The sequence below is a fragment of the Echiichthys vipera genome (assembly GCF_963691815.1).
Source record: "Echiichthys vipera genome assembly, chromosome: 21".
In the NCBI taxonomy this organism is placed as follows: Eukaryota; Metazoa; Chordata; class Actinopteri; order Perciformes; family Trachinidae; genus Echiichthys; species Echiichthys vipera.
In genome coordinates, this window is record NC_139846.1 from 11,298,069 (window position 1) to 11,321,579 (window position 23,511).

The window sequence follows — 23,511 nt, forward strand, 5'->3', positions numbered from 1 at the left end:
CGTGCCCTTTTAACGGTGTGGCTTTTAATATTGTTTTCAAAAGATTAAGTGATTATCATGTATCACAAATCACAGTTTTCGGTTATGCACACAGCAGGTTAGTTGATGTTGGTGATCATTCGTTGTTATATGTGGCATTGACCCCAATACTGAGTGGATGAGGATTTGTGTGCCTCCTGAATGCAGATTGCATTAAGTGATGCACCCCCTAATACTACCTTTATTATCTATTTTAAGGTAAATATAACTACCGCTCACGCTTTAAAACATTTTTTTTCTTTTACAATAAACTGTTTTTTACATGGATTTACTTTCAAATTGTTTCAGCAATTCCTGTAACGTATGCAACATAGTTTTTATTTGAGTTTTAAGTTATGACTGCAAATTTATCACGAATGTGTTAAAAGCCAAAGCTACAAAACAAAAATGAAAATGCATTTTAATCGAATTTCTTTCTGTTTTTTTTTTTTTTATCAACCCTGTCTGACATGTGCGTTTAGACTATTACCAAGCCACACAGTTGTTTGATGATGTTTTTTTTCTCTTGTTTTCACAGGACATTCATGGTTTCTTGCAGGCTGTCATGTCTACATGTCTTCATGCCTTCAACGGTGGAGTGTGTCCACCTTAATGGTAAGAACTGCGTTGACCTGTTCATTTAAGCACATTTGGGCATGTTAAAAGTTGAGGAAAGCTATTCAAGGAATGCTTTCAGGTGCTACAGTGAGTGAATGTGATTGCCTGAGGGAAATATGAGTTTGCTGCACAGACCATTACTATTTACAGAGGTTTAGCTCTGTTTTGCAATGCCAATTCTATATGATATGAGGATGCTAAATGGCTAATTAAATTGATTGCTGTCATTCACTCGTCAGCAGCAACCATTTTTTATAAAAACTGATTTGTGATCTCTTCATAAGACAATCATGGATATGGATCTCGTAACTTAGACTTGAGGCTTAGGCGGAAAATGCTGATGCAAGAAGGGCTCTGAATCTTCATCCTGTTTTTCTATTGGCTTATTGTCTCCACCCACAGTGCAGTCACGAGGTCTAACATCATGATGATGTCTGAAGAAAACAGGCTTTCATCTAGGCTCTAGTGCTGCCTGAGCTATAATGAAAAGATTTTGTGCAACTACAGAGTCAAATTTGAGCTTGTTTCAAAGCAGTGCTCTGTAAAATGGCACCCCCCCCCCAATGTTTGTAAAACGGTAGATTGTTTATCTCAACAGCCTCTGCTGCGTAATGACGCGGTTTCCTTTGACATTGGTGTGGCATATTTTAAATCAAGGCCTTCACTGTATTTTAAGGAGACTCCTGGCCGCCTGCCAAAACATGGATCCATTTGCCTGTTCCCTCCTAAGAGCACAACTGCACAGCTGTGACCCTTAGCTGTTGCTAGCCATCGATATCTCAAAGCCAGCGGCGTCCATTTTAGGTTTAGGCAGTGAGATGAACTATGATGTAGCTTGTAGAAAAGGAAATCTGAACTCATGGTGTAAATCCAGTTAGAAAACAGCATGCCAATTTTTATGAAGTAAAGAAACTTTTAGTGGAACAGGTTTAAAGATGATACTGAACAAACGGCTACATGAGAAAATGGCTCGCATTGATTTCATTATATGATTTAAATGTTTACTTTTTGTTAATTCTGCACGGTTCATTTTTATTGCGAGTTTTATATTATAAGTAATTTGATTTTAGCAATTAATTGTTTCTATTTTATTTTCATAATTTTTAAACCAATGCTTTTGATGGTATATTTAATATTTCTGAAAATGCACGCGGATAAAGAATATCTTGAAGCAGTAATTCAATTCCACATGTAGAATAACATACTACGATAACATATTAACAATATAAAGTGAATGTATTTGCTTGCGTGCGTGCCGTAGTTTGCACTGTTTATTTATATTTTTCATTTCAAAAAGGATCCAAGCTAAATCTAAAACATAAGGTGATGAGTAAGACGTAATGTACTTTAATTGAAAATAAATAAAATGGAAAGCATTGAAAAGAAAAGTTTTTAGTACGATTGATCTTGAGTTGATATTTTTACCAGCTGAATTGAGACTTTTTTAGTTTTCAACATGGTAAATTCTGTTTATAAATTACACATTCAATGAAATACCATTTTATTCATACGAGTCAGGCATTGTAAACATTATTTAATACAAAATTATTCTTTTCGGTACTTCACCTGGGTAATTAACAACATTATAATGCTATGTAGCTGTTTTGTGTCTGATTTATGCGATCATATTATGCATATATTTTTTAATTATTTCAGTTTGCAAATATTGCGATGCCATTTTTGTAGTATTGAGCTAAATATATAAACATATAAATGAAATGTGATAAAATATAGGCTTTTACTTTTTTGCATATTACGCTTACTGAGAATTAAAAAAAAAACGTAAAGCAGCATTTAATGCTGTATTAATTATATGTTATTAGTTGATAATTCTCTCAGTCTTAAAAGTGGTCTTTATCCTAAAGTTGCAAAAGATGTAAATTTACTTTAGATTTAAAATAAGCCCATTGCAACATATATTTAAAAGTACTGTATATTGTGAGGTGGAACTGCTAACTTGACTCACTGAAAGGTTTAAGTGACCTTTACCCTCTTGAATACTTGTTTTCGTCCACTGTTAAGACCTCGTGTGAAAGCCAGACCGTGTTCTGATGCCACGTAACACAACAGTGGCTGTCAGTAACATATTAAGCTGGGCCTCTACTCTGTTCCCATGAAAATAGAGAAGAGAAAAGGCACTTTGGGTTTATACATGTGTTGGAGGCAGGTCGGGATTACAAAAAACTACGGTACAGATTAATTTCAGAATGGGTATTATTCATTTTTTATTTTTTTTTGCACACTAAAACCTGTTGACTGTTGTAGATGGTACAACATTTCATAATTTCAGCAGGCAGTATGGACATGCACACTCAAACCAAAATAATTCAGCTGTTGTCAGAGTTATAATAATATCTTGATTGTATTAAATAGTTATTCATATCGTCAGTTCTTCCACAAAGGCTTTTGATAATATGTTAGATAGTTTTTGTTGTCTAGTTTACTATTTTGCCGGTCAGTTACAGTTGAGTGCGTTTCCTTTTATACTGCATTAATGATGTCCTAATATTAGAATAATGAACATGAGAGATTTGTTTATGGGGAGGCCAGCAGTACGATCTTCGCCTGGAGAAAGCAGACGTTTGTTATTAAAACAGCCACACCACACACCACTAAGTGAGCAGAGGTTCTGAATATCAGGTGCAGCCACAACATTATTTTCAACGTCACATGATCATTCGATCCTCATTAGAAGGAGGAAATTGCACAGTGACTATAATGTAAATGTCCATTGTTAAACACTTATTTTTGAGTGTTGTGAAAGGTAAGTAAATCACTTGATTTGTTGGACTGCAGTGTTGTGTGACTGCCGCATGTTTTCCTGCATTTGTGTTCCACTGTTTGTGACCCCAGCCAGCCTTAAGATGTGCACATGCAGCATGTCCGTTCCCACTCAGCTGCGTAGCATTGACAGCTTCAGCAATACTTCCTGTTTTAATTTGAGTGCAAATCCACCACTGACTTTGAAATGTAGTGTGCTCATCTATAACACCCTCATAAGCGGCACAAAGAAGGCTGTAGGCCTGGGTGACCACTGTTTGACTGCGGTGCAAGGCTGCATGCCTGCTTAAACTAAACAGCAGCCTGAACAAGTACTTACTTTCTGTGGAGCAACTTTTGGCCTGAGACAAGCCTCTGCTTTTTTACTGAACTTTTAAGTTCTCAACACATACCGCTCGATGGAGGCCTTGCAAATGAAGAGGTGTAGTCCAGTCTTAAGTTACCATTTTCAAACAAGATCATTGCATAGATGCAGTTAACATACTGCACAGTGCTTTATGAAGATTGTATTGTCCATTGTAATAGCAGTATTGGTGTCTATAATATCATAATACGTGTTTGGATGTTATTGCCAACTAAAAGATTTTAATGTTTTTTTACACAAAGGCACAGTGTTTGCCGTTGGTGAGAATGGGTCAATTCACTGTGAATTATCTAACCCAGGTCTACCTTTCTCTCACACAGAATGTATGTAGGTCAGACCCTTTTCAGTTTTTTATGAAAGGTTGAATGTAAAGTACATGGTGTCCTTGTAACCCTGTAGTTACTATAAAGAGCTTGACCAATACGGGATTTTAAAGTCTGATATTTAGGAGTACAAAAAACATTCTCATAATGATAAAATCGGCAGATATTTGTTCAGTTTCTACACATTTTAATGAAATTATTTTATCAAAGTTATGGTTCAGTTGAACAATAATGTAATTGTTCTCACCAGATTGAGCACAAACATCTGGTCGGTCTGTAATATGGTACTCTGAGAACCATATGGCAAAAAAAAATTGTGTTAATTTCTTGTCCGCTCAGCTAAAATTTTGCTTTTATTTTAAGTGTATAACGTTGAATTAACTTTATAAACGGACTAAAGAGAAACTATAAAGTTATACATGTTTTGTCTAAGCTCCCGGTTGAATCTCAGGTGTAAAAATAATATTTACTTTTAATGATGCAACAACCCTGTTTAGCAGTAAGAGGTACAATCTACAGTTGTTCATTTTGTCTTGTGTAAACACATCCCAATATTTATGTGACGAATAATTTTGTTTAGATATCATATTCTTTATGCAATGAATATGTAAAAAAAACTTCTCTAACATGCCACAGCATTATAATTGCCCCAGTTCAGAAGCTTTACTGAAAGTTTCCTTCCAAGATGGATATGTGAGACTTGAGGGTGTGCTTGCATTTTTCCCTAATTGGGGCTTATTTAAACTCACCTGGACACACCTTCCACTTTGCCATTTGACCTTTAGTGAATTAAGACGGCAAAGCAGAGTTGGAGTTCGTCAACCCTGCGGTACATCATAGCATGGGGAGGCTGCACCATGACTAATTAGTAAGTCTCACTTCTCTCTAAGGTGAAAAAAATGATTTCCTTTGCAGGGAGGTTGGGGGTTGATGAGTAAATACCCACCTGCTCCAAGTTGCAGTAACCTAATAAGTCTCCCTGGACTTTGAAAGTGAATATTTCATATTTCACTGATCTCTAACAGCTTTTCTGCATGTCTCATATTTGACTCTCCATAAGCCATCTAAGATGGTAAAGGGGAAACACAGACTGCAGGGTCTCTTTCCTGCCACACAATGGCGTGGAAAGGTCAGGCCTAATGAAGTCGGGGGTGTGACCCCTAGTATTCAGTGACTTTGCATGGGCCTCCATCCTACCGCTGCAACCATGCCGGTTAATCCCTTTTTGATCCTAATTGATAGGCATTAACATGATCCTTATCCAGGAGCTGTGTTTTGTCTTCCACAGCCCTTCTCTCTGGGTGTCAGTGACACAAAGTGTGAAAGCGTTAAACCAAATGTGAAATTGATATTTTTCATGTTTGTGTGCTTAAAATCTGGCTGTGTTTCTAAACACCCACACAAAAGTGCGCAATGTTCAGTGTTTGCCCTTTGGGGCTCTTGACAGGACTTAGCACATGACCCCTAGAATCCGACTGTGATGTGAATGGTACCAGCCCATTTCCAGATTGTTTTCCTTTGAGTCCTTTTATCTTCATCACTCAAAGATTACCGCCTTTAACTGTTAACTAATTACCCCCTTTAAAATGTTTGCACAGACTTTTAGTCCTTTTGGGCCCATATCACTTTTATGTATCTGCACACACTGCATGATCTCCAAAGTGCAGTAGCTTTACCAGTTCACTAGAGCTTTATCTTAGTAATCTATTAACGTCTCCTGCTTAACCTTAACTGAATCAGCAATTTATATGAATTATCGTGTACAATAGTAGACACTAGCCCCTCAAGAAACCTTTTCTTTACTTCTTATACAGTAGGTTACCTGTTGTTAGTTATGTTTCACGCTAGTAATTTGAGATGGTTGACTACTTTACTAAACTAGATTATACTTCTCTCTTGTTGCAACCTCTGTACTAAACTTTTACATCATTCTCACATCTTTGTTTGAACTGTACACTGTAGCCAGCATTGACGATAATTTTCCATTTGGCTGTATATCAAATGAAATAAACCATAGTAAAGTATAAAACTGCATGAGGATGACTTTATGGAAACTTACAGATTCAACAAGAAATCATGTTGGTTAACAATTACTTGGTAATGTTGAGCCACTTTCATTCTTAAAATGATTAGAGACAGGTCTAACCTTCCGTCAGCATACCGTCACGTTTTTTTGCATTCATTCTCAAACTGAAAAAAAAACAGTGAATGCTTGACACCCTGTAGAGGATTGCTGATCAACATATTGTTGTGATTTTCCCCATCCCCATACTTTACAAGTGTTACCTCCAAAGAGCAAAATAATGTTATTAGTTCTTATAAGACATTGAAAAAACGTTAAAATTGTAACCTTTTCTACGTGGACTGAGCACATTAACTGACCCAAAGAGCCTTTTACAATAACCTGTTTATTGTGTGGACACCTTACAGGAAAGCCTCATTGCATCTGATACTGAGGTTTAATTCTTTCCTTTTTTCCCCCCCTAATTTGATTTTTCTCAGATGTTTTCAAATATTTTTATACTGTTGAATGCTGTGGGACACAGACTTAAATTGAGTAAATACTGTAGACAAACACTGACTAGATAGCGGCTGCAAAAATCACATAATTGATATTCACTTGAACTGATGGTAAGTCACAATACATTTTGGTAATTTTTTTGCTCTCTTTAAGAGATGAAAGCACCAGTCATGTTAGTTTCCTCATAATTACATGTTTATAAAAAATAACAAAATCAGCAAGTTTTAAGCATTTTTATGGCCAGCCAGATGTGTGCTCTTTTTCTCATCGCTCTCAAACCCGCACAATTAAGAAGCATGCCTTTCCATTGTGCTCAGTAGTGTGCAACAGCCCACTTCAGCTGGAAAATGCCAGGTGTCTTGATGGTTCTTGTTGGTTTCACACAGCGACTCAAGTCCCTCCTGCAACGCAGCTCTCGGGTCTCCATAGGATTGAGTGTTATTTCCAGCTTGTTTGTTGCAGTGAATAATGAGTACTCTGTAAGGCCCAATGACATAATTTGGATATTGCTATGGAAAAATACCTAATTATGGAGATAAGAAACTACAGATTGGGACTGCGCTTGTGTTCTTCACTTGACTGGCACCACCTGCCCTCTATATGTCACACTCACTTCACTCATCCCACAGTTGTGAAACTGAACTGCCAGTTATTTGCAACCCCCAGTAGTGGGTTGGACTTAATGATGCTTCTGTTATTTAGATTTAATTTACCCGCAAACAAAAGATTAGATGACGTACAGGATTGAGAGTTTGGTGGAAGGAAGATTCAGTGATAGCAATAGAAAGATAACTCTCTCCTCTGTTGCTGTCTTTACTGAGACTGTAGGAAAGCTGAGAAAGTTAGAGTATTGGAGAGAAAGTTCTGGGAATGCCGTATTTGTTTCTAGTCAAGTAGTATCACATTTGGTTCACTGGACAGTATTTGCCAGATGTTGTGGCTTGGCATGCTGCTGGAAGAGTTCTGTTTCTTGCATTTAGTCTAAAAGTAAAAGTAACAATTAGCAGGACAGGAGCTAATGCATGGTCATATGCAGTGCTGTATGAGGAGTTTGCTTCACTTCTGGCTGTGGTGAATCTCCTCCCTTTGCATTATTGTTTTTTGTCACACTACTTGAAAAGTGGCAAAGATTAGTTCATGAATATGAAACTGTAAAAGACTGCCTGAGCAAGTTTTAACAGTTATGCCGGCGTTGCACTGATTTAACAAGTTCAAATACATTAAGTGGTTTTCTAGATACAATTCAGCTGTGTGTAACAACTGATGCCTACAGTGTGCATCTGACTGCCACACATTTAAAGGAATATTGAACATTTTCAGTTACCAGTAAACTGTAATCTTGCAGCATTCTCACCTTCACAAACAGCCAGGCTTTAGCTGCACTGGAACTTTGTATTCTCTTCTGGTGTATGAACCATTTTTTGGCCTGATATTTATCAATAATTGCAGGCCAAAAAGTTCTTCTTGGGGAAACAAATAAAAGCAACATCAAGTTTGTGTGTCTGTGTGTTAGAGGTTTGACTTTCAGTGCTGAAGAAACCAAAGCAGGTGCAAGTGTGCAGCATCATTACAAAGAACAACCACTATGGTTGATAACTGACAGACCAGGCCATGCTTATTCATGTCAAATCCTTGGTTGAGTGCATGTCAGTCCAGCAAGTCTTGAGCATTACAAACCAGTTATGTGGCTCAGCAATGACTTTAGCTCGTACTTTTATTTTGGAATTGAAAAAAGATAAATTTTTTCCTTGCCGACACTGGCACTTGCAATTGGCCGATTCTGAGTGCCAGTGAATTACATTTTTTTTGCTTATTGTATCAGCTGGGAATTTCCACTTTAAAATATAGACAATTGCCGACATTTTGCGAATGTTAGCTCTGACTAACATCAGACAGTATCCACTAGCAAAACAAAACCGAAACCACTTTAAAAACAGTAGGTTCCAGTGGCTACAGCACAACTTGCTACTGTTTTAGAGTGGTGAGGAAGAACTGCTTTCTGGGAAAACGGATATTTTATTCAGATGAAACTACATTAAAGTAGATTTTTTAAGGGGCTAAGTTACGTGATATTGGATTGGCGCATAGACTCCCATCCTCTCCATTAACTGATCCAACAATTAAGGCTACATCAGAGGCATTTTACGATTTCTGATACTGGTATCGGTATCAGAAGGGATCCCCCCCACCCCACCCCCACAAAAAGCCTTTTATCTTCGTATTGAGCTTTTTTTCCCAAGAACATTAGACAGATCCCAGCACCCTACCTGCTTAAGTATATCCTCTCCATATTGTTTTTTATGTGAACTCTCCTAGAAATGACACAGATGAAGAAATCAGATGTAAAACACTTGCAGAATGTTGCTGCATCACAGCAGGGATGAGAAGAGATTGTTGTCATGTGTGAAGTAGGTCTTTTAAAACATTGAAGTCTAGAGTCATTTCCACTCTTCCCAGGATAAAGCTGTCAAAATCACCCCACTAGTAATTCAATTCATTTTGAAGAATCGGTTAATTCATCTGTGCCATTTTCAGCTGCATAGATGTGCATCATTAAGTGTCATATTGCTTATATTTCACTTTTATTTTAACAATTTAATTTAATATGGATTGAAATAGTCAACTGAAAGTTTTGGATGTCATTTTATAATAAAGTATGAAGCAAGAAAAGTAGGTAGAGAAAAGATAATCAGAATCTGTAGATAATAAAAAGTTAGTAGGTAAACGATTCTCTGAATTGTTATACATACAAAATGTGCTATGTCAGACCTAGGTTACTGTATATTTATCACCGAAGCGAAATTTAAGAAGATATTAAAATTACATGAAATTTCAGTACTTAGAATAAGCTTTGCATAATTTCTCTGGAGTTTAAAACTAATAAGAGAAAAATGTATTTAAGTTAACAGAGAATTACCTTGGATATTCTGTTCCGAGTTCAACCACTAATATGCATATATATCTCAGGATTCTTTAAAGCATCAATTTGTTCTGGCGATACTATTAATTTGGATTTCATAAATCCCCCATATCAACATTCAAAGTTAGGATGACAGCTCTATCTGAAACCTTAAATACGTACATTCCTTTCAAACTGAATTTTGGGCTGCAGGTGTTTTTATTTACTGTAATCCTGCTGTGTGCAGACATAGACTGGATTTAAAGAGATGACCAGGTTTCCCTATCAAGATTGGTGGACAAACTTGATCAAAGTGAGGCCTGGGACACATTATCCCTGTGATTTCTAGCTGATAGAATCATATAATGTAAAAAAAAAAAAAAAAAGTGTTTTGGAGGTAGTTATGTACTTCTTTCCACATCTTCGTTGCTTGGCTTGTGCCAGTCAAGAGTTGAATTTATATTTTTAGTTTAGCTATGAGATCAGTTTTCATAAGAAAGCTCGTCCCATATGGGCAGGCTCCTCAATTACTTCTCAGTGCTGCACATTCACCTTTCTCCTGACAAAACCATTCAGGATCAAGGGCAGCATCACCTTTTCCACTAATGAGATTGTTTATTCACCAAATTTCCTTGTGGACTGTGAGAGAAAAACAAGCCATGCATAGCAGAGCATATAATCAGCATTAGCAAAATGGAGCTCAAAAAGCTCCAAGTTCTACATTGTGTGACAGTGTAACGCCTTGTAGCCTACCTGAAGTACCTGCATGTTCGACATTTAAACCTTTGAGAGAGGCCGCTGAAGTGAACAGGCCAAAATATTATGAGCTAAAGTCGCGCTGGATTTTGAAATAGGCTTTTATTTAAAAATGTGCTGGATACCTGATTTGTACTTTATATTTTATCTTATGTCACGTTTAGAAGAAAAACTAGATGATTATATCAAAATACCACAACTTTGACAGCAAATGTGCCCAGGTGACTGATCACTTTAACAGGAGTGTATTTTAAAACCCAGACTCTTCATCGCATGGGTTGTTGTTCTATAGTGTATAGCTTGTTACGCTGCACATACAGGAGAGACACAAAACAGCAACGAACACTTCATGAAAAATAATTATAACTCTGAAGTAACTTGATTACAATTGCAAAAATGTTACAAATGCTACGAATAGTATGTGGAATGCCAGCTAGCAGCATTTTTCAGCTATAGTAGAGGTCTGGTAATCACTAAATAATCGTATTTTTTATAAAGCGTAATTATTTGATCATAAAAGTCACGACGCCATGTGCAAAACACTGACACCACGCTTTGACAAAGTGGACTTGGCACAAGAGGAAGCCAACCAAAAGAGATATGAGAGACACACAGAATGCATGCTGTGTAGAAACTACTGATTTACAAAATTCAGCATCATACACATTGGCAGTCTTAGGTACGGTTATGCCGAATGTACTATGTCATAAAAAAAATTAAAAAAAACTTTTTCTTCTCATTTCCATCACAAATGTATCCACGGGGTCCAGGGTGGTACAACATAGATTAGTTGAAACTGATGAAGAGCCTCTGGGCATTGATAGTTTGCAATAATAATGAGGTATGTGTGGCACCGTTCTCTGTTTGGTGCACAGCAGAATTCCATTTCTGCTTAAATCCATCATTGATTTGCAGACCTGCTCATCAGAGCCCACGTACACTGCTTTATTTGCTGATTTAGATTGGCTTCCAATCCCTGCGTAAATGTGTGAGGCTTTACTGTATGTTTGCTTATCTGTCCAACCATCCCATCTATTCAAATAGCGCTCCTTTCATTTTAAGGCTGTATGCTGGCTAGGCTTTTTTTTTTTTTTTTTTTTTTTTTTTTTTTTTTTTTCTTGGGACCTTTTCTGTTATTTTGGGAACAGATGGCGAGGGGCACGGAAGCGCCTCTTTTGTCCGGGCGCCCCAGTGAAAAGAGGCTGTCCTCCCTAATGTAATCAGCGGCACCGGAAGGGTCCATTTTGGGCTATGAAAGAAGACAATTGGGTCTGGACACGTCTAGATTACAGAAACGCAGAGTTCATCTCCCGACCCTGCCCCCTTTAACCAAGGTCCTGGCATGGAGGATCCTCAGCTTTGATCAGTGGAGGGTGGAGGTGCTGATCCGACCTCATGAGGGCCAAAGGCCACCCCCCCATCCGCCCTGTTTACCCTGCACTTGGCTGCTGCTGACACGTCCTTCCGGAAAGAGCCAGGGGGTGGTGGGTTGGTTGGGCATGGGGGGGATACCATGACCTGTCTAGACACCGTTGCTTGTTGCCCTGGTGTTGCCAGGGGTATATAATGAACTTTGACCTCAAATATAGTTGGTTAGGAGCCACTTTGGTCATCCAAGGAAGACACTTTTTTTTCTTTTTAATTTTCAGGGTTGGGGGTGGGGAAATGAGGCGGGGGCACTGATGTGACCCACATAATACACAATCTCCTTTGAGGGACCACAAGCATGAATTTGTTGGCAAAACTTCCTTTTTTTATTTAAATATTTGTGTGACATTTTCATTTATGGGACGTCACGACAAGATGGAGCGGAATATAGCTTACAGATTCCTCCGTCTTTCAACTATGAAACAACAATGTTACTTTCCTGAGAATTGAATTAGTTTGTTTTCTTTAGTTCAGCTCATCCCATGATGACTCTTGAATGGAGGACAGCTTTAGTTTTTTTATTTTATTTGTGACATGTAAAGGAGCTCATGCTGTTTTTGGGTTCATGATATTTTTTTTGATTTGGATACATTTTTGGACATTTTATTTCTCATGCACAGTAAGTAATCTTTGAAATATATCTGCTTTATGTTTTTAAATATATCGGAAGGCAGTTTGTAGGTAAAACAACCATTTTTTTTGGACATTTATAAAGTTGAGTAATATTCATCTTACTGAGCTGTTTTATGTTGACGTTATGTAGTTTTCTACCTTGGGCAGACGCAAAGTAATTTTGCATTCTATTTTATTCAGTATTATCTTTATGAAAATGTGATTTTAGATTTCAGTAGATAAAAGTAATGTGCACCATGAATGCACCTCTTCTCAACATGGAGTTTTCGCTTAATTTGTATCTTATACAGAGCTCATGCATGATTTCATGAAAAAGTTATAAATATAAATTATAAATTTAAGCTCAAGAAATACAGTACTATACACAATGTAAAGCTAAGCCAAAGTCTTAGAGTAAAAAGTAGACACTAACGATATACAGTATTGACATGTACGAGATACTGCACTGGCCTGCTATTGATGTATATACGTATGTAATTTTAAATTTAGACATACAAATGTCTTAAATTTCCATAGACGTTTTTGCTAAACATTTTGAATGATATTTATATATATATAACTGTTTTCAAATTGTCAGAATAACGTAAATAGTATGTATAATTCTCTAATGGCAATGTTTTACTGTGGATGCAGTAAGACGTCGGTCTTCTTATTTATCACGTCATACTTCGTCCTTTACCTAGCGTCCCTGATTTTGGCCTGAACCACAAGAAAACCCAATGTGTGAATCTGCTTTGATGTTGAGGCTGTTCCTCAGGACTGGGTGTAGTGATTCCACCATCATGGCCGCCACTACCAACCCCGCCCTCTTGCCCGCCACTCAGGAACAGTTAAAATGGCAGCATGCAGCAAAATGAGTGAGAGGGAGAAAGAGAGAAACGCCCACTACTGTGAGCTAGGGCACGGTAGACTGAGCCGTAGCTTGCCTTGTACACCAACTCAAACTGAGATGATTATTTTTAGTACATTTGGCCGTCTGAGAACAATGTAGAATCTAAAGTGTAGACAGGTAGATCGGGCCGAAATCAGTGAAGGGTTAACCTCTTCGTCACCGCTTTATCAAAAATCAGTCGTTCACATTTGTGCTGTATTTCAGGCCACAATTTGTCTGGATTTAGAAATAAATACCTCTGTATATCCATCTTTTAAATGACTGATGGTTAAAAAAATTAAATCAATCCCGACCTAATTAGCGAAACCATGGCTACTATTTTCATAATACAAATGCAGCCAAATAGAAAAACATCTATCCTAAGTATTCTTTTTATGGTTTCAGTGTGACCTTTAATACAATATAATGGAACATTTTTGAACTCCTCACCCAGGTCTTTGGCGGGCTGCCATTTTATTCTCCAAATTATTGGTTGCATTGCTGCCTGGCACGGGGAACGGGCACTCACTGATTATCGCAAGGTTTTCTGCTCTTTGCCATTTAAGATGTAAAAACAATCTATTTCATTCATATATTGTACATGTGTCTTAGTTGTAAAATGTCTTAGCTTTGGTAGTCGGCATTGGCCGTAGCTTAATTTGTATGCTGAAGTGGTACAGTACAATATTTCAGTGACTATATTCATTTTTAATGCAGAAAGAACAAAATGCTATGATCAGTGATCATTCGTCCATTTGCTCTTAGTCAAACAGCTCCATGCATGTGCTTCTTATGTCATGTACTTAATACCAATTAAAAGCTATATGCTACCCCAACTAATGCTGTTTCAATGAGCTGGAGACCCATTTAGAATGGATCACAGAGCATACTGTAGATGTGTGTATCCAGTCTCAATAAACCATCGGAAATTAAGTTTTACACCTTACCATTGCAAACCTTTGCAGGTCTGGCTGCCACTACATAACAACTCTATTGCAAGACATCCCACATCCAAAGTGCAGTGTGGGGAATTTTAAGGTAAATGTCCAAATCTTCTATTTTTAGGTCTTCCTACTCACACTGAATGACATTTTATTATACTGGCTCTTGGTGTGAATATGTGTTTTTCCTTCCCTCCACAGTGTAGGGAGCTGTTGGTGGACTAGGAGGAAGATGTCATGCTAAGGATAGGTTTTGGTGATGATGTTGCTGCTGTTGATGCAGCTTCGAGCTCTCACTTTGTGCCTCTGTCAGTTATGATGCGTAACCACAAAGTGAATGACAGGCCCATCCCCGGGGAGAGCAGGCGGCCTGAGGTGAGTCAGATGTATCCTTGACCCTGTCTAGCTGTATCAGCAAACAACAAAAACTCAGTAACAAAGGCCAGAATTGACAATGTACATGACTGTATATTGTACATCTTAATTTAGTGTATAGAAGAAGAATGTAGGAAACAAACAACCAACTTGACTATTTCTGTTTTCATTGCATAAACTCTCCCATCTGATGAATTCTGAAATTATAATGCAGCATATCACGTTACTGTTCACCTTACTTCTCAAACATGAACATGGTACTGATTTCGGTAGATATACATTACAGATACAGTCTTATAGACCCAATGCCACATTAAGGGTTAAAAAAAGATGTCAGTGAAATGGTATTTCTGTATCAGATGATGTTTGTAAAGCTTTTTTATTATAAATGTTTTTTGTTGTATACCTATTTAAGCTCAAATGTAGTTATTATTTAGTTGGAACGCTTTCAGGGTTTCAGCACAAAGTTGTCGTCTGTCAAATTTCCAGGACTAAGTTTACTTGAGAATATGAGAAAACCTTTATTCTGGATATTTCCTGTTCATGGACAAATAATAATCTTAAGTGCTGTCACAATACTTTATCTAACTTTACAGATAGTGTGGTGCATTATGTGGATTAAAATGAGAGAAAAAAATGTTATCCACGCTTGGGCATTCCGTTCTTTAAAATGAAAGGCTAATCCGTGTTTCAAACGACTTTCTTTCAATCCTAATGATTAAGACATTTATGGAGAAATTGTGGATTTCAGTATAATATCAGTTTTAGTCATGCATTACTCATCTTGTTTTGAGTATTCCATATTCATAATATCTGGGAAAGTACATAGTTTAAGTGTGTGCATTTTACACAAACTATAGTCTTTTTCCTTGTAATATTATATTTAGTGCTGAAACAATTAGTTAGTTAATCGGTTGGTTGATGAACAGACCCCAAAATTAACCTACAATTATTCTGTTAATCGTTAAGTTTAAGTCATTAATCGAGCAAAAATTCCAAACTTTTACTGGTTCCAGCTTCTTAACTGAGGATTTTCTTCTTCCTTTGGATTTTTCTTGGATTTTGACGCATTTGTCACCTTATGCTCTGCTAAATTATGATGGCCATTGTTAAGTAATTCTTGCCATTTTATAGATGAACAATGAATCGACTAATGATAAATGTAAAGGACAAACTAATTGCTAATAAGAATAATCGTTTCTTTCTGCCCCACCTATGTTAAACATTAACAAAGTAAAAATCGAACACAATCTGTTGACGTTTCATTGGTTTAAATTCATTTGTTCAGTGAGGAATACCTGCCTGCTAAAAAGAGATCAGTATATCATAAAAGTTAGTTTTCAGTGTCAGAAGTGCCTGTTGTGATCAGTTGTACCAGAATTAGCAGTTTAACATCAAACTTAAAGATTTGATAGAAACATCTGAGAATATATGATACATGTAAGTCATTTCTGTTTCCCATTGTCCCACTAATAAAAAAAACAACAACAAAAAACAAAACAATCTATGACACATCTATGATCCAGTGAGTGTTGTACTGCTGTTCAAATCACTTTATAAACAACTTTGTCTAATTCAATGCAAGATTTTGTGTTTTATTTCATTCCCCTACGCAGGAAACATCCACTCAAATGGTACCTACATGGGAAAAAGCACATGGAGATTTGTTTTTCCTGAATTTTGTTAAGGGAACAAAAAGAATCCTTTTTGAAAAGTCTTGCATCTCTTTACAAGGGTCACTCAAACACGGTGTGTGAAATGAGAGTTGCCTGGGTGTGACTTTTCCAGAAAGCATCCGCTTGCTATTGTCTGCCTAGTCAACTTCTGTAGGCCCCAGTGCCCTGACTTCCATACATGAGAGATCAAGGGTTACCAAGGTGCTTTTGAGAAAGGAGGGCTCAATGTGAGAGGGGACAAACCAGTCCACAAAATACTCATTTCCTTTGCATGTTAGATGCCCTAGTGGGGATTCAGACAGGGTCACTGACAGCCACAGTTTTTGCCCCCCTCCATCATTGTTCTTAATGAAAACTGTTGCTTGGCTTTTCATTGGCTTGCAACTGTTATCTGCTGTCTGTACAGTATGTGGCTTGATAATGTGCTGAGTTTGCCCAAAAGAAAGTTTGTTCAGACTCTAGCTGTTTATCCGGTGCCAGACAGAGGCACCTCATGTAGAAAAGGTAAAAGTAATTCTGTCCACCTCTCATTCTTGCCAGAAAGTTCAGTCACTGAGCCACGGCATTAACTTGTATTCTAACAAGATTAAAATATATTCGTCCTGGGGATTAGCATAGTTAGGTGTCCTTTTGCCTCTTTTTTTCCTGCACTGGTGCGGTGACAGTGGGCTTTGATCTGTGTTGCGAGGCAAGAGTCCTGGCTTGGACCTAGCCATTCAAGTGCCAAGTGTGAAATTGGCCTGATGTCATCCCCATTCTTCACCTTTTACATCTTTCACCACTTTAATTATGTTTCCGCCACAAAGCCTAGGCACCTCTGAGCAGATTCCACTCTGGCCGTAGGAAGCATTTTGAAACTGGGTAAATGACACAGTAGGGGAGGGGAGGGGGGAGGAGGGGATGGTAGGAGAGGTCATAGCAGGATGGGGCCCTTTCTTGTTTAGAGGTGGACAAAATGATACTTTCCTGATGTATCCTGGGCTCCCTTCTATTTTTACAGCATGAGAACTTTGCAAAATTGCTAGCAATACTCCAGAAAATAACTTTTATTCCAGGCATTTTAACAACTTCTGCACCCTGTTTCAGAAGGAATGTGCATTTCTCAGGGTTATCTACCCGGATTACTGAGGATTTATACTGTCCTATATTATGTTTTCACAGCAATGCAAGACTTTTGTGTTGCGTAAAGCAGCTAGAGGCCCAAACAAAGACCACTTCTGGTCACTTGACCACCTGAATCTCACTTCTGATGATGAGACAAATTATTCTCAGATAAAAGCTTTTGTTCCAGGAGAATGCCCATGCAGCCTTACTGCTTCAGCTATTGTTCATGCGTTGGTGTCCCTGTCTGAACTTCAGGGAGCTTCTCTGCCGGTGAATATTTTGATGAAGGTTCCTATTGATGCGCTGAAGGAAGGACCAAAACAACAGGGGTGCATGTGCGGAGGAACAGAAATGAATGATGTGTGGGGATGTGTGCGTGCCAGGCAAGAATAAAGTAAAAAGTGTGTGTGTGTGTGTGTGCGTGCGTGTGTGTGTGTGTGTGCGTGCGTGCGTGTGTGTGTGTGAGAGATTGAGAAAGCTGTGTGTGGAGAATGGGTTACTGAGGGGCGGGAGGGGGGGAAACCAGCCACCTGCAGCCATGACAAGCTTTGACCTTCATTGCTCTCTCTCTTTTTCTTCTCACCCCCTCCCTCCCTCCCTCCCCTCTCTCGCTCTCACTCTCTCCTTTCCATTCCCATTTCTGCCTTGTGATAGAAGCACAGGCAGGTTTCAGAGATGGAGAGGAAGACTGACCGTCATGAAGACAGTGCTGGGAGCAGCCCTATCCGCTCTAATGCTAGTCACTGGCCGTTAGACATGGCGTTCAAAGACTAGCGGTGCAAGTATGGAAATGCAGATATGGCATTGTTGAGGAAACATGCCTGGGAATTGTTCAAGGCTTTCCCTTGCATAATGTTTGCATGCTTTTGCAAATGTTTTAATCTCAAAACCCATGAATTTGATCCTCCATGAATGTGATCCAGATCCACCCATAGAATGAGTGGGTGTCTGCATGGAAAGGATTGTCATGCAATGCAAATTAATAAGGTTTGTGAATATTTGACGTCTGGCAACATGCTTGAACATATCTCTCTTTTCTACACAATGTTAGCTAATAATGCAGTTGTTTTTTCTAGATTATAATGCCTGCAGAAGCTCAGCATCGATGGAAGGTCACATGTACTGCTTCACTCAAGCCTCAGCTGTTTTTTTTCTCTTTTAATGGCAATATATGAACTCTAACTGGGAGATAGAGACATGTTTGTGTATAATCTTCAAGGTTTATTTACTCTTCTTTTGCAGTTTTCAGGAGGCAGTTAATTACACAATTAATACATGATACAAATTATGTACATTTATACCAAAGAATACTTCCAACATAAAATAAAAAATAGCATTGTATTCTACAACTCTGTGTTGCAATTTTATTTAAACATGTTCATATATAGATAGATATACGCTGATGAGTAAATTCATAATGTCGTACCAGCAGTTTTCATAAAGGCATTAAACTTGAATAGTCTGCATTTGAAATAATACTGCTTCTCTGATTCGGCACAGTTCTGTTTCATAAAAAGTTCACACTTGAACTATAAGGCAAAGTGTGTTTCTGTTTGGTGGATTTTAATTCACACACACTTTTTGCAGATACACAACAAAAACACTTTGAAAGGCAAAAAGTCCACAATTTGGTATGGATACAGTCTAAAACTTAGCTCGGTCATACTTCCTTCAATAAAGACCAAAGTTTATAAACACAGTTATTTGCCCAAGTACAACAAATTGCAGCTTTCATGCAAAGGCCCCATAAACTATTTTCATTCACAAAAAAAAAGAAAAGAAACAAAAAGAAGTTATTGCAAGATAAACAAGCAGTGTAAACACCTCAGATATCTACTCTAAAGCAACACTGGTCATTGGATAGATTTTTTTTCTCAATATAATCTATATAAATACACATATGAAGTCCTTTCAACAACGATAAGAGATTTCCAACATTTGTGATACAGTCACTGACGGATTTGCCTTCTTTTGTGATAAATGGATATGTAATAAAACTGTATATAGAGGACGATTTAACAAGAACACCCAATAACCTGCTTTGAAGAGTGCGCAGAATGGTTGTCATCATTGTCTTTATGCTACAGAGTTGTTCTGTGACCTTATGGGCAACCTTCAATTCAGTTAGCTACAAAAAAAAAAAGATTTATATTGCTAGTTAAAAACTGTATATAGCTGCACCGATGCATTGGCATAACGAAGGGAATACGCACACGTGTGTTTAAAGGCTATGAGACGACCACATACAGAAGCAAGGCCTAACTTAGCATTTTTAGTCAAGTGGCGTGTTAGAAAAAATCGCTACCTCTCGGTTACTTAGAAACTGTTGCTGTGATTTTTTTTCTTTTTAAAAAACGTATCAAAATTCATTGTCTGCCCAATTACGTCTGCAACTGACGCTCAAAAAACACCGTCCTCTGTGGGTTTTTCTTACATGGAAACACAACCAAGGAAACCAAACAAGCATGGAAATAAAAGCTCAACTCGTGTGAGCGTTTATTTGAATTCACAGTAGCCTGGATGCAGCAGAAAAATATTCTTTGGACTTCAGTTTGTTCACTTCGCTGACAGGTCGAAACGTCAAGTGCCAGTTAGTTGGATGTAAAATGACGACAATCATGGATAGCAGTAGGCCTATAGAAAAAGGATGGGTGTAAGCATGTGTACCTCCTGGGGGGCGGGGACGACAAACAATGAAAACAGACCTTTATACAACATCTTTCATAGACGTGATATTGCAGAAATATCTCTCATTTTTTTTTAAACAATTTATGCTGGTATACTCTACACTGGCCCTTTTATTCGATGAAATTATTGCATTGTAGGCTTGGCAAAACCTCCTATATAACGAAAAATCCCTATAATACTCCTATAGGAACCTATAGAGACCTATGGTATCATTAAATATTCCTGTAGGGACTCTTAGTAATCCAATGATTTTTATTTCATTCCTGTGGTGTATCTGTTGTGGGTCGGCTTTATAGTGATAATAATAGAACTTTGTGGTATTTGCAGTGATATCTGTATAAAAAAAATCTATAATAGGATTACTACAGGTTCTTTTTCGTCAGGAGGCTGCAGTGACTTCTGTGGAAATCAATCGCTGTCTGATTTTTCGTCTTTCGACGTGACGGTGGCGTGATTGTACAGTCCCTGTGCCATCAGGTGCAAGGCCAAACTGTTTTTAGCGCCGGTGGCCTTCTTGATTTTGGCCCTCTTGTTCTGGAACCAGATCTTGATCTGGGACTCGTTGAGGCCCAGCTCCTGCGCCAGGTTCTGCCGCCTCTGCTCGGTCAGATAGCGATTTGTCTGAAACTCCGATTTTAGTCTTTGCAGCTGTTCTGCTGTGAAGGCCGTCCGTGGTCGCTTGTCCTCTTTGCTGGCTGTTTTCTTCTTTGGTTTGCGAGATCTTGGCCCTGTAGTGTGGGGGATATGGGGGTGGGGGGATCACAAACACACATAAATGGGTTTGTTAGGATCAAAACATGGGGTTCAACATGGACAATAGTAAGGGCTTAATAACTTTATAAATGCAATTCATATTGATTTTCAGTAGAGCCTAGTATATAACTACTTTAGAGCCTGTACGTCTGAAACTGGTGCGTAAAGTCCTTTTTATAAGAAAAAGTAGATTATGTATCTTCAAAACCGAGAAATAGGTTAACAAATGTCTCTTCCGACATCTGCTGTCACTAGTTGACTGTGCCTTTAGAAGTTGATTGGAATAAAACAAATACGTTTTATTGATTCCCTGAAGCTTTTTGACAAACTAGTAAAAAAAAACAACAAGAAGGACTGATTGTAGAATATTGTCCACTGAAGAAAACACTCATGAAGCAAAACCCTCCCTCCCCCCTTGTTTCTATCGCCCTTCATCGGTTGCACACATAGAGTACACACACACACACACACACACACACACACACACACACACACACACACACACACACCCTGACAGTAGTAATAAGGAATTCTTAACCAATAGGACAACACATCACTGAAACATCTCAGCCACTGTTGTTGATATACAGTTCAATGCAGCTACTTTGCATTTTTTGTTTTTGTGGGCCACTCGAAAAGCTCCTGAATGGACAAACGTGGGTAGAATTTGAGCAGCACACATCGGATGCACGTTCATTTTATATCTGTATAGAGGCCTGTTTGGATCCTTCCTCCAAAAAGTGTCGAAAACATTAATGAAACGACATAAAACCAGCCCAACCATTATACTGATGAATCAGCTTATATGTGTGTGTGTGTGTGTGTGTGTGTGTGTGTGCCTGTGTCTTTTTTCCAAGCAGCCCATATAAAAACGGTGCAGCTCTACAACTCGTAGTAGTCGCCTACGCCACTCCATACAGCGTTACATAATGCATGAGAACAAGTTGTACTCCACTTTTCATAGACACTAAGGGAAATACACCAGATATTAACTTTCCTGAACGCTGATACTTGAAGCATGTGTTTTCTTGTAAATAGAGGTCAGAAAACACACACGAGAAATACCTCACTACTGTGCAGCAGCTATATGGGAGCATCCACTGTGAGAAGAGATGCATATTTACGTCATCCAAAACACAACATGCCCAACGCTTCCAAGGAACAAACAGCTACACATATTATTTTGCAGACCTAGAGATTCTCTGGAAGACTGTCAGCGCGCTTATGTTCAATATATGTAGGACCCCAGTATTATCACACATAACCCGGCGAAATACACGAGAGGACCGCCTGAATAGGAACATTTTAGTGAACACCAAATCTGTGCGTAATAGTTAAAAATCGTCTGTGTTGTGACGTATTTTGGCGACTTTACCAGGTTTAAATCTAAAGATTTAAGTGAAGTTGAACTGTTTCTGAATTCCTCTCTCGTTTGCATTTAAAATAGGCCTCCTCTCACCGAAAAGTCCAATTTATATTTCGTTTTTATGTAGGGTACAGATTTTCCTACATTGTACAAATACGTGTTATTCGTAGAGTCGACCACGCGATTTGTGTTTTGCATTAAATATATATATTTTTAAAATTCTAAATTGATTTCCGTGTAGTAGCCTAAATAGTGAGCGCGCCGCTCGGCACGGTTCGCTGCTCTACTCGGGAGAAGTCGGTCAAGGCATCCTGGGTCAGTGTTACGGGGTATTTCAGGTTACCGAGAATACGGTATAGTAAAAATGCATGCACGGGACCACCAACCTGAAGAAGGCCTGTCCGAGTATCTGGTGCAGTAGACCCAGGCTGGCCACAGCATGTTTTTAGACTGGGATGGGTTTGAGCTGGCTTGGGAACTGTCTGAGTCTGAGCTTAGGCACTGGTCTCCGCTCTCCCCGCGGGCTTTCAGGGACTCCTCGGCGGCTATAACGGGCTTCTTTGTCCCGGTAACCGTATGTGGAGTAGAGGTACCCTCCGCCGGCACCGTGTTCCCCACCGGCTCGGTCTGAGGGTCGTCAGGGCTGTCGTCGCTCTCCCGCGATGCCAGGTTACTCTCCTCGCGGTTTGCGCCTCCGTCTTTTTTGCGTCCGAAATCCGGCCGCAGGATGTTGTCGATGAAGAAATTGGTGACCCGGTGAGGGATCTGCAGGTTCCCCGGCGCCTGTAAGAGGGGAAGGATGGCTCTGTTGGATTCATCCGCCGACTCCGGCCGCTCCACCACGTCTCTGTTGCCGTGATCATTTTCTTCCATACTGATTCACTTTACCCGCTTTACTCTCTTTAACCCCTTTATCGCTCTCTTCGCCGCAATAAAAAAAAAATCGCAAAGAACTTCGGGGAAATTAAATTGCAAAAAAACCCAAAACTGCACGCGAAAAATATATTAGAAAAATTCAACTCAAATACTAGTGAGTGCCTTGGACACCATGCAAAGCCTTGCGATAGTGTCCTCTGAGAAAAGCATACTTTTTGACATATATTCCCTCAATCTCCGGTTACAGCTGATATGGCAGAGCTAAAACGTGCCATTTGCGCATCATCCTATTTAGTGTTGTCCGATTTCAGAGTGCTCAGTAATGCCTACACCTAAACTAAACTAAGGGTAAATAAAGAGGCTCCTAAACTGATGCTCTAATACTCTCACTCTGGAGTTTTGTTCTTATTTTCAATACGAGCCCCCCGAGTGACGTTTTCCCACCGTCCTCCCAGACACGTGCCTTTGACCAATGGGATGGCAGAAACCAGGCCATGTGACAGACTCCAGAGCAGTCCAC

At 38.8% G+C, this 23,511-nt stretch overlaps 1 protein-coding gene and 1 long non-coding RNA gene across 2 annotated transcripts; one reads left to right on the forward strand and one right to left on the reverse strand.

Moving 5' to 3' along the window:
- The first annotated feature begins 554 nt into the window (after positions 1-554).
- Positions 555-14,641, forward strand: LOC310963423. The gene is made up of 3 exons (XR_014593693.1): positions 555-633; positions 14,178-14,250; positions 14,355-14,641. It is a non-coding gene; the product is annotated as an uncharacterized lncRNA (long non-coding RNA).
- A 5,763-nt stretch (positions 14,642-20,404) lies between these two features.
- en2a (engrailed homeobox 2a) lies at positions 20,405-22,988 on the reverse strand (the record flags this gene model as incomplete). The annotated part of the gene is made up of 2 exons (XM_083936261.1): positions 20,405-20,724; positions 22,502-22,988. The coding sequence occupies 2 exons, from the start codon at positions 22,986-22,988 to the stop codon at positions 20,405-20,407; spliced, it is 807 nt and encodes a 268-aa protein (XP_083792387.1).
- Positions 22,989-23,511: the final 523 nt, after the last annotated feature.